Here is an 18037-nt window from a genome sequence, read left to right on the forward strand (position 1 = left end):
ATTTCTAACTATTGTTTATATTTTTAATTATAGACATTTATTTTTATACATATATTTTTTATTGAATATTTGTAAATTTTATAATATATATATTAATTATTATTATTATTATTATTATTATTTAATTACTGTTTTTAACAATTTCAGTCAATCAGATTAACTTTAAAACTTAAAGTAACTTAAAAATTGATTTCTTCACCATCACCTATGATATTCTTGTCCCTACATATAACTTGGATTTATCATTTTCATTCATATCATTATCATCACTAATAAACGTGCACTTTCCCTAGTCTCACTTTTTGCAACATGCAACAGACCAACACTTCCTCAGCATTTTTATTTTTGAAAAATGCATGATATCCTGAAAAACTCAAAAAGGCTGCAGTGAGTAAATGAAGAGACACTGATCTGAAGCTCTCGTCTACATCAGAAGAAATGTTTTCATGCGTTTGGAGCCATGCATCAAAGTCTCAAACGGCGTTTTACCAACTGATCGCCCCATTCTCTTGTGGCGAAGACACATCACAAAAAAAAAACATCACGCCACCAGTACACTGATAATACTGACATTTTTTTTGCTCGAGTCCTCATCGCTCATCTTGAACAATCACAAAAATGAAAGCAACTCTCACAGTTGAACAACACAGCATTGCAAATAATATCATGTGACGAATTTATGGATGATGGCAATATATGGCAGCTCATGAAGCAGACAGACTAATGGGAGTATAAATGCACAAATAAATACACAAAGTAAAATGAGGAGTCCAGTAAATATCGCTCCTGACAGTCTTTTGTGTGCGAGGCGCTCAGATGACGTTCAGGTGGCTGTTGCTCATGGAGGACGGGCAGAGAGCAAACGGGTGTTCGCGGGTCAGACTGCGTAGTGCATGTAGAACCACATCGGGCATGTGATCGGCGATCATCCGCGGGCTGATCAGAACATTGCGGAAAGACGTCTCGCTCGACCATTCGGCACGGTATCTCACCTGAGAGAAGCAGTGTCTGTGTACAGAGAGAGAGAGAGAGAGAGAGAGAGATTTTATTAAAGAAAGACATGAATCAATTAATTTTTTTTTTTTATATATTTAATTTAATTATTTAAAAAAAAATCGTTTTAATCGTTATGCTTTTTTAATATATATATGCATATACATATACATATATATATATATATATATATATATTTTTTTTTTTTTTTTTTTTTTTTACCATTTTTTATACATATATATATTTTTTTTACAAACATTTTTAAACATTTAATAAAACTAAATTACATTTAATTATATATTTTTTATTTATTTTTAACTATTATGTTTAATTATATTTTTAATTATAGTCACAAATAAAATTATTTTTTATACATTTTCTTAAATTATTTACAGATCAATGTTTCCTTTGCATTTGTAAAAAAATTTAAAAAAATGCATTTTATCCTGAAAAACCTGAGAAGGCTTTTTAAATTTTGGACATTAATAAATGTAATTTTTAAAATTATTTTATTTAATATTTTTTGAGCCTTTTTTTCATATATTTTTAAAATTACAACATGAAATTAAAAAACATTTAATAAAAATTAATACAAATTTATTAAAATTTGTATTATACATTTTAAATTATTTGTAACTATTATTTTTCATTATTATATTTTTAATAACACAAATAAATGCAATTCTATAATTATTATTATTATTATTATTTTAATTACGTTATTGATAAGACAAGAAAATAAAAATGTCAATAAAAGTAATGATATTAACGCTGGGCAGTATGGCAATATTTACCATGTTACAGTAGAAGTACAGTTTTATACCCGTGTTGTTATCAGTGAATGGGTCTGCTTTAAGGCGTCACAGGTGTTTGTACACCATGTCTGCTATTTTATCAAGATTGTCTTATGCATACTTTTTCTATATTGTTTTTCACTTTTGTTTCTAACTCAAGCTTAGTAATAAGAAGCTGCTTGCACCGTTTCCAGATTAATCATTTATTTGTTTTAATTAAAAAAAAAAAGAAAGGTGGATATGCATTATTGCATGACTATTTAATATATAAAAAAATGATTATATAAAATTATATAAAATAATTATACTATTTGTCATTATATATATATATATATATTTTTTTTTTTTTTTTTTTTTTTTTTAATAGATTTTGGCCATATTGTCCACCTCTAATAAATATATTTCTATAAATATACCTAAATTACTGTTCAAAAGTTTTGGGTCAGTAAATTAAAAATAAAATAAAATAACATTTCATTTCAAATGTTACAAAGGGTTTCTATTTCAAATAAATGCTGTTCTTCTGAACTTTCTATTCATCAAAGAATCCTGAAAAATTAAATGCATCACCGTTTCCTCAAAAATATGAAGCAGCACAACTGTTTTCAACATTGATAATAATCAAAAATGTAATCAAAGCAAATCAGCAAATTAGAATGATTTCTGAAGGATCATGTGACACTGAAGACTGGAGTAATGAAGCAGAAAATTCAACTTCAATCACAGAAATAAATTACATTTTACTATATATTCACACAGAAAACAGTTATTTTAAATTGTAATAATGTTTCAGAATTTTTACTCTAATTCTGGTCAAATAAATGCATCACTGGTGAGTGCGCTGACCTGCGTGTGGGCCCGTCCTCTGTGATGTACAGGATGCGTCCGGGCGGGTAGAGGGGCAGGTGTGTGGGGTGGGTGGGCGAGTCGTCGGATGACAGGCTCTGGTAGGTGCTCGAACGCTGAACCAACAGACTCTCTTCGCCTAGCAACGGCTGGTTAAGCGCCTCCTCCCGCCGGTTCTCCAGCTCCGTAGGGAAATCATCAGGAGTTCCTCCAAACAGCTCGTACCAGCAGCCGTGCATTAATATCTTATACTGAGAGAGAGAGAGACTAATTACTCAGAGTAAATGCAGGCAGAATGTCTTTTTGCACTGAGTCAATGATCTTACCTTTGCTTTATTGCAGTTAGAAACTATTTTTAGTAATCTTCTTTTCAAGTCTTCCATGTTAGGAATACTCAATCTAGAAAAACAAAATGAAGACAGTCAGTTTGAGGAAGTGATACGAAACGGACTATACAAATAGAAGTGAGAAAAAAGAAGCCAGAAACAGGCTCTCTAAATATAGCTACACTTTTAAACGTACAAATGAAATCAAGCAAGTATCTGATTGAAGATCATATGACCGTTTGACTAAATCTCACCTGGGTACAAGGTCTTTTCCCAGCACCACCGAGACAACAAACTGCTTCGAGTAATCGGCCAGCGCTTTACTGAGGAGAGATGAAACTGTGCTGTTTACTGTACACTAACAAACTGACAAGTGTCTTGGTTCTTTGGACATGTACAATGGTAATAGATAATAAAATTGCTATATAAATGACATATAACATATACATACAACATGAATGCAACATTATAAATGTCATCACTTTTGATCAATTTAAAGCATCCTTGCTAAATAAAACTTTTTATTTCTATATATATTTTTAAAAACATAAATTATTGATAATATATAAATATTATAAATAATAAATAAATATATAAAAGTAATAATAATAATAATAATAAATGTTTCTTGAACAGCAAATAAGCATATTAGAATAATTTCTGAAGGATCATGTGACATTGGAGACTGGAGTAATGATGCAAAAAATTCAGCTTTGATCACAGAAATAAATTACATTATTTATACGTTATTCGAAATAATAAAAATATTTGAAAATTTTTAAAAGATCTTACTGTTCAAAAACGCGTGTGTGTGTGTGTGTATACATATATATTTATTTATTTATATATATATATATATATATATACACACACACATATAAAATATCTAAATATAATAAAAATATATAAAAAATATATATCTTTTTTTCTATATGAATATACAATAAATTGTAATTTATTGCTGTGATCAAAGCTACATTTTTAAATTTTCAGCAACTTTACTCTAGTTTTAGAGTAATTAAGATTTTTAAAAAATAATATTAATTATTTATCAACAAATTTTATACATTAAATTTATTAAAAGTGACAATAAAAAAACTTATAATGTTGCAAAAAGAAAAAAAAATGTATCATGGTGTCCACCAAAACATTCATAATTTATATGAACCACATATGAAGCACTAATCAGCATAATAATTAAGCAGCAAATCAGCATATTAGAATGAAGTATCATGTGACACTGAAGACTGGAGTAATGATGCTGAAAATTCAGCTTTGATCACAGAAATAAATTACATTTTAACAGATATTCATCTAGAAAACAGTTACTCGAAACAGTACAAATATTTGAAAATTTTAAAAAGATCTTACTGTTCAAAAACGTGTGTGTGTGTGTAAGTTTTAAAAAAAGTTTCTTATTCTAAAATATAATCTTTTTTTGATAAAAAAAAAAATACAGTAAATCTAGTATTGTGAAATATTATTACAATTTAAAATAATTGTTTTCTATATGAAAATACAATAAAATTAATTTACTGCTGTGATCAAAGCTAAATTTTTAAATTTTCAGCATCTTTACTCAAGTTTTAGGGTAATTAAGATTTTAAAGAATAATACTTTTATTCATCAACAAATTTGATACGTTAAATTTAATAAAAGTGACAATAAAAAACGTATGTTCTTAATGTTGCAAAAGATAAAAAACAAAAAAAAAAAAAAAAAAAAAAAAAAGAAAAAAAAAAAAAATGTATCATGGTGTCCACCAAAACATTCATAATTTATATGAACCACATATGAACCACTAATAATTAATAATTAAGCAGCAAATCAGCATATTAGAATGATTTCTGAAGAATCATGTGACACTGAAGACTGGAGTAATGATGCTGAAAATTCAGCTTTGATCACAGAAATAAATTACATTTTACTGTATATTCACATACAAAACAGCTATTTTAAATTGCAAAAATATTTCACAATTTTGGTTTTACTGTAGTTTTTTATAAAATAAAATATATTGTATTTTAGCATAGGAAACTTTTATTAAAAACATTTTTAAAAATCATAATTCAAATTTTTGACTGGTAATAAAATAAATAGAAATGAATAAATTGTACAAATTGTTAAACAAAATAAATATTTTTCAGACAGTACACACACACACTGAAAAATATTTATTTTGTATTTAACAATTTACTTTAGTGCAACGAACTCATAAATTATTATACATACAAGTGTTTAATTTATAGTGGATGTTTATACATCATAACAAAAAAACACAGATTCCTAAATATTTCGAAAGCAGGTTCCTCACACAGCAATCATCATATTTGGAAGCCCCTGGCATCAAACGAACAAGTCGATGTGGTCAGAATATTTCTATGTGATACGTGTGTGAGTTACCTCATCAGGCCCCCTGGTGGAGAGAAGGCGTAGCACTCAAGTGTGGGATGTGTGCTGCGCAGGAGAACGGCCAGCAGAGACGCCGCACCTGCTCCCAGACTGTGACCAGTGATCACCAGCTTATACTCCTGCAAACAAGCACCAGAAAAACATTAATTGAGCTGCTCATTTCTTTGCTGGATAATGTAAGCGCAGCAGAACAGCTCTCACAGGTGCAATGTTGAACGCCTGACTCAGAATCCCATCGTTGACTAGTTTCTTGTAGATGTAGTGTGCAGCTTGAGAAATGCCCTGCGGCAGAGAGACATTACAGCAAACATAAGCATGCAGTGAGAGAGATCACACACTATAATTGATGTAGTGGGTATGTTGTTTTGATGTTGAATTTAATGTTGAGACAGATGTAAGTGATTGTGTCACCTTGTGAGCGTAACAAGTTCCTGAAACGCCTTCTACAGAAAGATTCTCACATTCAGCTGAGAGATCCGTCAACACATCCTGCAAAAACACACAAACACAAAACCTGAAAAGTGAAAGACAGACAAGTCCACTGTAATACAGCCAGATCAGACTGACAGACTGATGATTCCACTGAAAACTCACGTAGCATAAATACCACTAATTCTCAACCTAAGCAACAGCAAAAGCCCAGACAAAAAAAATTTGGACATTTTATGCAAACGATATGAAATGGCTGATTTGAAAATTAAATGACCTCGACGGCAGCGAATAAAAGGTCATCTCAGGAACCACTGGCAAACTACAAGAGTGTAATTTGTTTAGGGAAATAACAGGCTGACGCTACAGTACAAACACCTGCAGATTCACACTACACTAGTGAACGCTGCTTTATCAAACACGTGGGCTTTTTTTCAGAGCATCCTGATAATTATCAGTGTATGACTGATGTTTCCATCTCACCTTCAGCGACAGCGTTCCCCTCACAGCGACCAGGACCGCCTCTCTTTTATGATCCAACGCCACAAAAAATGGGATCTCGTAGATCTACAGAGGGTAAAGACACTGCTATAGATTGGGCTGCACAATATTGGGAAAACTGACATTGTGATATTTTGTTTTTCTGCGATATGAAAAGATACAGGAAATTTCATCCGATGACTGAGTAGCTGTATTTGGAAAAAAGTAATCGTTCTGTGGTGATTTATTCATTTTTATTTTATTTTATTTTATTTTTTTATGGGACATATCTGCATAAAAAAATACAAATAATCAAATAATTAAAATAAAAAGCTGAAATATTACTGTTTGAGTGTGAAATCCTTGTAGGGCTGAATGAGTTGAGAAAAAAAATGCTTGGGTTTACTTTTTAGAAGAACCAAATCAAATCAATTTCCAGAACTATACTATACTTTTTTTATTCAATTCAATTTTTTTTTTTTAGCAAATCTGAAAAAAAAAAAATAATAAAAAAAAAAACTGAGTATTTGCTCAACAGGCCAAACCTGAGAAAATGGTGCCATCAGGTGGAAAAGTAACAGTAAATGGTAAAAATGTAATAAATAAATAAATAAATAAAATAAAAATAGTATAAATATAAATTTAAAACAAAACATTTTATTATAATAAACAAATGTTAAATGATAAAATAATAATAAAATAATACACATTTTATTATAATGATATAATTTTAATTGAAGAATGCATGCTTTTATGATTAAATAGCACTGGGATTAAATATTATTTATTATTTATTTATGAAAAAAATGAGGAAAATGTCCCTAAGAAACCACATGTTATCAAAAAAAATATTTTCTGTAAAATTACAATACTTATATATATATGTCTTATTTCTTGATTTTCAAATGGAAATTTTATTTGAGTGTTATAGGTCATATTCCCAGTATTCCCAAATTCTCAATTTTATTGTGATTACTATTAAATTAAATAAAAACATCATAACCATTGTGCACAGAAGTTACACAGAGGTTATTTTAAAAGGTTAAATTATATATATATATTAATATTTTTTTTCTGCTTTTACTGACATAGATCTTTTTACCAAAATCAGTTAAGATCATAACTATCAAAAAATCATTTATTTTCAGGATGCCAGATTGTTTACAAAATGCAACTGTTGTTTTTTTTTAATCAATTATTTTCTATATACTAAATGCTGAGGAGATTTTTGTTTTAGATTTTTAATGTCAGTGATCAACAACATATTTTTATGCATTATTATTTTTTGTGCAAAAATACTAATTAATACATACTAACTCACCCATACAATTGTAATTATATCATTTAAATTCTTTTTTAAAAAAACTGAGAAACCTGAGAAAATGGTGCTATTAGGTGGAAAATACTACAAACGTTTTAAAAATAATAAAAGTAGAATAAATTCTAAAGCCTTCCCAACAGAATGAATCATTTTATTATAATAAAATAATACAAATTTTATTATTATAAATCTACATTATATATTACATAATCTATTATATACGTCTTATTTCTTGATTTTCAAACGGTAAATCATCAAGCTTTTATTTTGACGAGTTGCTGGCAAATAAATAAATATGCTGCTGGTTTGAGAATAAAACCCCACTGAAACTATGCATTTGTAAATGCTGCGCTCTGCTCTAAAAAAATAATGTATATATTTATTTTATTAAATCACAGCCTGCACAATTTGAAAAAAAAAAAAAAAAAAATTCACACAATGCCATATTATTTTTATTTCAAAATATTGTGCAATCCTATTTATAGGCATTCTGAAGTACACTGAAATCACGTGAGACATCACCTGGTTATGAAAGCTGATGTGGATGAAGTCTCTGTACTGCAGGCCTGTGCTCTGTAAGATGGAGGTGAAATGGCAGCCCAGGTTGTCTCCTCCAACCAGGTCATACTCCGCATGATGGCTTCGACAGCTGCAACGCAGATTCAAATGAGTGCACTTCTGTATTTCACACTGTTATGCTTCAGCTGGTGAGTGTCACACAGTACGCACCAGTCTCCGCTGAGTTTGCAGAGCCCCGTCAGCGGGTTCGAGTAGACGTAGAGCGGCCATCCGTACGCGGCCGCTGCAAACTGCATATAGTGAGTGGCTTTCTCAAGCTCAACCTCCAGATCCTCCCTCTGAAAAACAAAAACACGGGAAGTGTGAGCTCACCGAACGCACAAACTATACTGCACATCCATCAGTTACTGCGATCTTAACTGGTAGCAATAAAGACTCACTATAGGGGAGGACGGGCTGTGGGACAGGACCTCATCAGGGTCTCGGCACTGCTCCATTTTGTCCTGTTCCTGATGCAGAAGAGCCAGACCAGCCGCGATGTCACTGGGAACCAGGTCTGTGTCCTGGAAACAAGACAGTCAAGTTAGTTTCACATTAACCTCTGCAAGTGGAAGGATCAGGGCTATTATCACTAACTAAAGCTAAAACCATGTAAATACATATGAAGAGTTTATCTGCAAAAACAGATCATTTTTTTAAAGGTTCAAAAATCATTTTTTTATGATGTTATCATTTTTTTGTTTTATTGTGTTAATTCGCTATTTAGATATATGGTATATAAAAGTTTGTTACTTGAAATAAAAAATAACTCAATTGCCGTGTGATTGAGATCTGTTTTTGCATATAAACTCTTTATATACAAATTATTTATACATATTATATTTTACGTTTGTTACTTAAAATAAATATTAACCTGAAATAAACTTAAACATAAAAATTATAATTTTTGTATTTTTTAAATATTTCTAATGTTCATTTAGTTTAAGTGGAAGTACTAAAATAACTAAAACTAAATAAACTAAAACTAATAAATAAAAGCTGAATAAAACTATACAGACATATTTACAAATAATTATAATAATTATTATTGTTTTAAAAAATCATAAAAATGACAAACAAAAAACTAAATTAAAGTAAAAGCAGGAAATGTAAAAAATCAAATCTATTTAAAATATAGTATACCTATGAAAATAACACTGGTAGTGATGCACAATATAACTAGTATCATTTAGGTTGTTAATCACTGATGTGTATTTACTTTATTTTATAATTTATTTATTTGCTTTTTTAGAATCTCTATCACTTGGTATTGCATATTTAATCGTACATGCTCATGTCCTGTTTTTACTTAACGCTAATCCTTACAAACACTAATAATTTTATAGCAAAATCTCAACTCCTAAATCTCTCTGTAAAGCCTAAAAATCACTGATAGCACTTTTTAGATTTTAATTCCATTTTTAATTAATTTAAACAATATAGTACAGAATTTTAATATCAGACATTTATCGATTAGCAGCCATAACATATTATTCATTTTTAACAAAATTTAAGGTAACACTTTACAATAAGGCCCCATTAGTTAACATTAGTTAACTAACTAACATGAATTAACACTGACAAATAACTGTGCTACAGTATTTATTCATCTTTGTTAACTTTAGTTATATAAATAAATAAATACAACTGTTCATTGTTAGTTCATATTAGCTCAGGTCCATAAAATATTATTGACAGATGCAACTTTTGTTGCACACATTTTAATAATGCATTAGGAAATGTTGAAATTAACATTAAATAAGATTAATACGTTCTTCAGAAGTACTTTTTATATTTATCTCACTTCAGCTGCACTTTAAAAATCACTTTTTAAATCACTCTGCACTTTTAAAAAATTACTTTTTTAAAAATCTAAAAAGAAACAGCCATTCACTGCCATTATAAAGCTTGGAAGAGCCAGAACATTTTTAATATAACTCTGAAGTCATATACACCTAAGATGGCTCAAAGGTGAGTAAATCATAGTGTAATTTCATGTGAGTCATGTGAACTGCCTCATGTGAAATGCACTCATAAAGTGATAAAGTAAACGAACCATGAAGAAGCCGCTGACGAGCTGTGCGATGCTGGAGAAGGCCGCGCGGTGGTTGTCGTCCTGCGGCAGGCAGCAGCAGAGCAGACGCAGCCGACTCTCCCACACCCGCGACGCCACCGTGTGCGCCGTGTAAAAGAGCTGAGACGACTCGCTGCTTTCCAGATCCCTCACGCCCAGAGGAGCGTCCAGCAGAACGCCCGGCCTCTGACTGCCCAGAGGATCGAACACAACCAGCACACCCACCACCATAGACAGCAGGATGATCCAGCTGAGGACACGACACACAGACACAATGCTTTACAAATGAAACACGTTATCCTGCAAAATGATGGGTTTGCATTGCTATCTAAGTTATATTTTAAAATGTTAACCAATCTAGAAGTCATTCTATGCCAGCCTTCAGTAAGTCTTTGTGAAAGATGTTCAATCACACAAATAATAATTTGTGCATTGCACCATCTCAAGAAAAATACATTTATTTTAATACATTTTGGGATATCATTTTGCATTCTGAAAGGTAACAGGGTTCACAGCTTTATAAGCTTGTGCTGAAGCTCATCAAAACTACAAGGTGCCTATTAGAAAGAGAATTTAATGCTTACATTTTCACACATCTTCAGTTTTCAGTTATCATGATCATAACTAAATCATCTATTCTAAAATAAGAGAATATAAGAGAAACATGAGACATTCACTTTTCCATGCAGTTTATCTTGTAAGGATGATGAAGCTAAGATGACTAAGTTTTGATTTAGGGAATAGATCATTACTTTAAAAGTGGTAACATACGTAATTGCAACAGCATTAAGACACAAATTTGAGTCTACTTAATAACACAAAATATCAAATGAAATCTAAAAATATTAAAAGAGAGAATACTAGCTTTATTTGCCTATATTTTGTTTAAATCACATCAATTAGCATGAGGCCAGAACACATTTACCTAAACACAAAAAACATTAAATGTGTTTGGAAACTGTCAATATGAAAACATGGTAAAAAAAAAAAAAGTCATTTTGTGATGGGGCTGTCAAACGATTAATCGTGATTAACCGTGATTAACCGTATTCAAAATAAAAGTTTGTTTACATACTATGTACCGTGTATATTTATTATATATATATTTTTTTTTTTTTTTTTTAATTAAATTATATTTGTGTATTTAAAAAAAATTCTATGTAAAATTCTGTTTATGTATACATATATATATATATTTTTTTTTTTTTTCTTAAATATATACTACATGTATGTATTTATATATATATTTATATATTTACATATTTATATTATACGGTACACATACACATATAGTATGTAAACATAAACTTTTATGTCGGATATGATTATGATTAAGATTAATGACAGCCCTATTTTGTAAACATACATTACTGTTCTATTGTTCACCAAGGCTGCATTTATTTGATCAGAAATAAAGTATAAAATTTGTGAAATATTATTACAAATTAAATTAATTGCTTTCTGTGTAAAAATATATTCAAATGTAATTTATTCCTGTGATCAAAGCTGAATTTTTAGCATCATTACTCCAGTCTTAAGTGTCACGTTCCTTCAGAAATCATTCTAATACGCTGATTTGCTGCTCAAAAAACAGATTATTATTATCAATGTTGAAAACAGTTGTGCTGAAAAAATGAGCTTTCATTTTTAATTAAAATCTTTTGAAACATTATAAATGTCTTTACTGTCACTTTTGATCAATTTAATGCATCCTTGCTGGAAAAACAAGTATTAATATCTTGTAAAAAGATCAATTTTTTCCTTACCTGGAAACCACAGCTCCAATCACAGCCCCGACCTCCGCCGGCTCACACCCCGTGCTGTTGTCAGACACCCAGATGACCCCCAGACAGGCCCATATGAACTCCGGGAGGTACAGGAGGGCGCGCAGATACACGAGAGCTGTCATGGAGCGCCGAGGACCTGGATTCATGATGGTTCCTAAAATAAATCACAGCAGCATTACAATGACAAAACCCTCCGGAAATGAGGAAACCACACCATGCCTTCCCTCACTTGCCTTGAGCACTGATGTACACGATTGCACAAAGTGTCAAAATGATGACAGCCAACAGAACTAGAAGAACTACCAAGTAATTACGCAGATTCGCTCCACCTTGACAATCAAATCGACCCTTATGGTTAGTGTAGAGAACTAAAGTCACGATCCACCTAAAAGAAAAGAGATGACAGAAGTCTGAGAGCACAAAAATGCCTTTTGTTTATGTTTACTACAGTATGAGCACATGTAGCACAGTACTACAACTCAATATTAGATCATTAGTATAGTAATGAGACATTTATGGGCGTGTAGGGATGAATATCACAGCACTTCTAAGGTAAGGAAGTATTTTCTAATATGGTAATTATGTTTAAACACCATGATTCACTTCCCACTCGTGTGGGAAGGTCAAAAGGTCGTTGTTTTGAGTGTTGGGGTGATGTCTTACCACACAGCTCTGATAAATAGCTCGAAGGCACCAGGAAACACAAGATCATCGCTAGCGATCCGCCATCGGCGTCCAAACACCACCATTCCAGGCATCCTGACACTCGCTGACGATCTTCTCAAATTCAATCCAGATTTCCTTTCGCGATCATTAACGTTTGACAGCGAGCATTACAAAACCCCATTACTCTGCCAGCCTGCAACCAGTCTTCGGATCTTGATCTTGCGACATGTAGGTAATTAACGCCTCTTTCGCTGACGTCTGACATGAAGAAACTGCAGCGCTGCTAGGTTTTGTTTTCCCTTTATGTGTAGCAACGAAATGTGTCCGACTCGACTCCGTCAGATGAGGTTCCTGCAGCAAAATAGTTCCGTGTGGATTTCAAGTAATGGAGGGACTCATTTAAGTGAATCGATTATTTCGAACATCCCGTTTCAAAAGAGTTTATTGCGTTGCAGTAATGTAATATGTAGTTTACGTAGTGAGACTTTTAAAGGGATAAAAATGCCTTTCTTAGCACCATTTTAAACTTGGTATACATTCAGTAATTGCTTGCATTCATTGTGAGTGCTTACACAAGTATCATTAATAAACTAGATGAGTAAGGTCTGAGAACAAACGTTAAGTTGGCTTGAGAAAGCCTAGCCTGAAAGTTTGAAGCAGTTGTAATAGTATGGAAGCAGCTGGCATGATTTAACACATTGCTTACATGATTTAACATGTTGTTAACATGTTTAGCATGATTAGCTTATTGCTTGTAGTTTTATAGACTGATTACAATGTTGTTAGCATAATTTGCAAATTACTAGAATGCTGTTAGCAAGTTATTAGCATGTTTCTAGCCTGATTAGCATGTTTTTAACATGGCTAACGTGTTACTAGCTTGTTGTTAACATGTTGCTAGCATGATTAGCATGTTACTAGCATGTTGTTAGCACGATTAGCATGTTGCTAGTATGTTTCTAACATGATTAGCATGCTGTAAGTAAGTTACTAGCATATTGTTAACATGATTGCAATAGTAATAGCATGTTGTTAGCATAATTAGCATGTTACTAGCATGTTGGTAGCACGTTTCTATCATGATTAGCAAGTTACTAGCATGATTAGCATGTTGCTAACATGATTAGCATGTTACTAGCATGTTACTAACATGGTTAGCAAGTTACTAGCATGTTGCTAGCATGTTTCTTTCATAATTAACAAAGTTGCTAGCATGTTTCTAACATGATTAGCATGTCGCTAGCATGTTTCTGGCATGATTAGCATGTCGCTAGCATGTTTCTGGCATGATTAGCAAAGTTGCTAGCATGTCTCTATCATGATTAGCAAAGTTGCTAGCATGTTTCTAACACGATTAGCAAGTTACTAGCATGTTACTAGCATGTCTCTATCATGATTAGCAAAGTTGCTAGCATGTTTCTAGCATGAATAGCATGTCGCTAGCATGTTTCTGGCATGATTAACAAAGTTATTAGCATGATGTTAGCATGATTAACATGTTAATAGCATGTTGCTAACATGATTTAGATAGCTAGATAGATTAGAAATATTAGAAATATTAGAGTGAAGCTTAAATGAGTCTAAATTGATTAGAAATAGAACATAGAAGGGAAGCTTGATTGAGCCTCAAGGGATTCTGGGAAGTGTTGAATAGTGTTGGCTCATTTGAACATTCCGTCAATGTAAGTCTATGGGATTTTTGGTGGTTTTGATAGTCTGGTTTACGAATACCGTAAGCCGGATCAGTCTGAAAAGATACAGCACACCGAGTCAGACCAGTCTGAAGGTCTGGGCCGAGTTTGGTGGTTGTAGCTTGAAAGCTCTAGGAGGAGACAGATACCGAAATTTGGCTCAGAAGAAGAAGAAGAATAATATTCTTAAATAGTAGATCAGTAAGTTGGCTTTCTCAAGCCAACTTAAAAAGATGTCTAAAATATACTTTGGTTAAAAATTCTCAATGGTTGTGTAAAACAACACCCCTTTTACCTTGTCAAAATCAGCTCTGCAAAAATCATCTCATTCTGAGGGGATTTCTTCTTTAAATGCAAATGAGCTCTGTTCACCCCGCCCCTCTCTTCTCTCTGTGGAGTGACGAGCCTGTTTATTTTAGCCGTGTTTACCCGCTAAACTTGCTAACTAGCACATTATTGGGAAAGGTTGGTTCTTTATGAAGCCATTTACAGTGATAAAGGTAGTGTCAGTACTGTACGCTGACAGACAGTGGCATGGTTCCCAAAAAATTAAGCTGTTTTAAATACAAATTTGAAATTTCCATCTTGCAAACGTTGAGATTTGACCATCTTGCAAACGTTGAGATTTGACCCTTCTTTAACAAAGGATTACTGCGGAGTCACGTGGGATCGCCGAGGAAGATGGCGGCATAGTTGTGTAGCTCTGTAGGCCCACCAATATTTTCAACTCATCCGAGCATATCCACTCCACAATTCTATTAGAACTAGAGTCTCTGGTGAGGTTAAATACTTGTGGAATAAAAAGGTGTCTTAGATAGCAGATGTCGACTTCCACATCCAGGTATTTTAAGGGGACTTCGACGAGCCGCATGGCAACGAGACAGACTTCGCCATCACACGAGTCGCCGTCACCCCAGCGGAAAGATCAAGATTCAAAGATGGAAAACTTATTATCCGAAATAAGTAAAATGAGCTCTACCTTACAAGGGGTGGCGACAGATGTGTCATCAATCAAAGAGGTTGTTACCGATCTCAAAAATTCGGTGAACGCAATCCAAGAAAGGCTGGAAGAAGCGGAGGGCCGCATCTCTAACATGGAAGACGTCACCTCAAAGCTCGTCAGTGATGGCGAACGGCACGATAAACGCCTGGAAGTTATGTGGAACCGAATCGAGGATTTAGAAAACAGGAGCCGCCGCAACAACGTGAGGATGATCGGTCTGAAAGAGGGGCTGGAGGCAGGTGGAATGACCAAGTGCGTGTATAAAATCCTATCGGAGGGACTGGGAATTGATCCGGATGGAGAATTTGAGATTGAGAGGGCGCATCGCGCTCTCATCCCTAGGCCCGATGCTGATCGACCACCTAGAATAGTTCTGATTAAGTTTCTGCGTTCGTCAGCCAGGAAGAAAGTACTACAAGCGGCCAAAGAAAAAGGAGTGATCGAATGGGACGGATGTAGGATTTCCTTCTTCCCCGACATGTCAAGAGAGTTGGCCAGAAGACGAAGGGAATTCACCGCGTCCCGGAGGATGCTGAGAAGCGTCAATGTCAGATATACACTGGCATATCCAGCCTCACTCCGTTTCACATGGCAAGGGAAGAACAGGGTGTTTACATCCAGTGCGGATGCAGAGCAGTTCATTAAGGAACACTGCGGGGCACCAGAATAACGGGACCAAATGTTGTTGCAAGATCGTTGGAGTGGAGCATATGGGTCAGGTGCAGTTGGTGGGAGGAGGAGTCGAATACCTGTGCTGTCTCGGAACAGTTTTGACAGCCAAAGACAAGGCTGGATAGCTGATTCGGCACTTCACGGACCGCAATCTCGGGGTGTTTGAACGAAGACGGTCCTCATTGTTTGGTATGACCGTTCTTTTTTTGTTGTTGTTGTTTGTTTTTTTTTTTTCTGTTGTTAATCTCGGGGTAGGGGTTAGCTATTTTTTGTTAAGCAATAGGATGTTACAGAAGGTTTTTGTGTTTGAAATGTTCAACTGCTGTTTGTGTAACTTTGAAAAACGTACGTCACGGTTTAATATGTCATTCCCCAGTAGGGGGCAGTCGCCCAACGCATTTGATTACGCGCACGATTTTGTGCGATTTATTTGTTTTATACATAAGTAGTCACATCAGGTTTATAACATGGAATATTAACGGATGTGGAAGCCCAATTAAAAGAAAAAAGGTCCTGTCATATTTCAAACATAAACAAGTAGATGTTGCTTTTGTGCAAGAAAGTCATGTAACAGATAACGAAGCACTAAAATTCAAACGAGATTGGGTGGGACATGTATTTCATTCATCATTTACGAGCAAACAAAATGGGGTAATGATCCTAATAAATAAGAGGCTTAATTTTGTAATGTTAACAGAAGCTAAAGACAAAGAGGGCAGGATCATATGTATAGAAACTCTCATTAATGGTGTTAAAGTGATACTATGCAATGTATATGCCCCCAATAAGGCAGATCCAGGTTTTATTAATAAGATAAACAAAATTCTTGGGGACAAAGAGGGACAAATAATTTTGGCAGGGGACTTTAATCAGGTTATGGATGGGGTTTTGGATAAGAGTAAATATCAAGGATCTTCTATACCAAGGGATAGAGCTGCCCTTCATATGCTAACAGAGGATATTGGAGTGACTGATATATGGCGCCTGGTCAATCCAACAGAAAGAGAGTATACTTTTTTTTCTCATTGCCATAAATCTCACTCTAGGATAGATTTTTTCTTGGTTTCAAATTCTATTATTGATCAAGTTGTAGATTGTAAAATTGGAGCAATAGTATTATCAGACCATGCAATGGTAAAACTGGATATAGCTCTAAATGCAGAAGCTGGTAGAAAGGGAAGGTGGCGTTTAAATACTGCATTACTACAGGATGAATGTTTTGGCACATTGTTGGCTGATGACCTGACCTCGTTCTTTAAATTGAATATTGGAAGCACTGACAGGTTGGCATCTGTATGGGAGGCCTCAAAGGCATATATTAGAGGGAAATTTATTGCTCAAGCTGCAAGAAAGAAAAAGGAAGGAAGAGACTTGGTTGAGAACTTGGAAGCAACTATTTGTATAATGGAGAAGGAGTTGGCTAGACATTACTCTAATAGTCTATATCAGGATATTTGTAAATACAAATTTCAGTTACATGACATATACAATAAAAAAGCTGAGTATGCATTATTTCGATTAAGGACTAGGTTCTACGAAGGAGGTGAAAAAGCCGGCAAGCTCCTTTTCAGACAATTGAAACAACAAAACGCTGCTAACATTATTCCGGCCATTAAGAAAGGGAACAAAATGGTATCACTGACAAAGGAAATTAATGAGGTTTTTCAGAAGTTCTATAAACAATTATATACATCATCAGGTAGTGCGGATGAAGAAAAATGTAAACAATTTTTTTTAGATGTTAAGTTACCTAAACTAGATGCCTTGCAATCAGAGTCTCTAGACGTTCCTATTACACAAGAAGAGGTTAAAGCTGCAATAACCTCTATGAAGCCTGGCAAATCCCCGGGGGTAGATGGGCTTCCATCAGAGTATTACAAAAAGTATGTAGATATATTGGCTCCAATTTTAACAGAAGTCTATACAGAGGCATTTGAAGCTGAAGAGTTACCTAATACTTTATGGAAGCATTGATAACATTGATA

At 33.5% G+C, this 18037-nt stretch overlaps 1 protein-coding gene across 1 annotated transcript; it reads right to left on the bottom strand.

Annotated features, from left to right (window-relative positions):
* Positions 1-321: 321 nt before the first annotated feature.
* Positions 322-13177, bottom strand: daglb (diacylglycerol lipase, beta). Its single transcript, XM_051124890.1, has 15 exons — positions 12684-13177; positions 12254-12405; positions 12000-12174; positions 10216-10483; positions 8561-8683; positions 8331-8458; positions 8124-8250; positions 6284-6367; positions 5783-5860; positions 5573-5653; positions 5363-5490; positions 3214-3282; positions 2960-3032; positions 2634-2884; positions 322-1008 (listed from the first exon to the last, which is right to left on the bottom strand). Exons 1-15 carry the CDS (start codon positions 12776-12778, stop codon positions 813-815), a joined length of 2028 nt encoding a protein of 675 aa, XP_050980847.1. The 5' UTR covers positions 12779-13177; the 3' UTR covers positions 322-812.
* Positions 13178-18037: the final 4860 nt, after the last annotated feature.

This window comes from Labeo rohita, chromosome 12 (assembly GCF_022985175.1).
Source record: "Labeo rohita strain BAU-BD-2019 chromosome 12, IGBB_LRoh.1.0, whole genome shotgun sequence".
Taxonomy (NCBI): domain Eukaryota; kingdom Metazoa; phylum Chordata; class Actinopteri; order Cypriniformes; family Cyprinidae; genus Labeo; species Labeo rohita.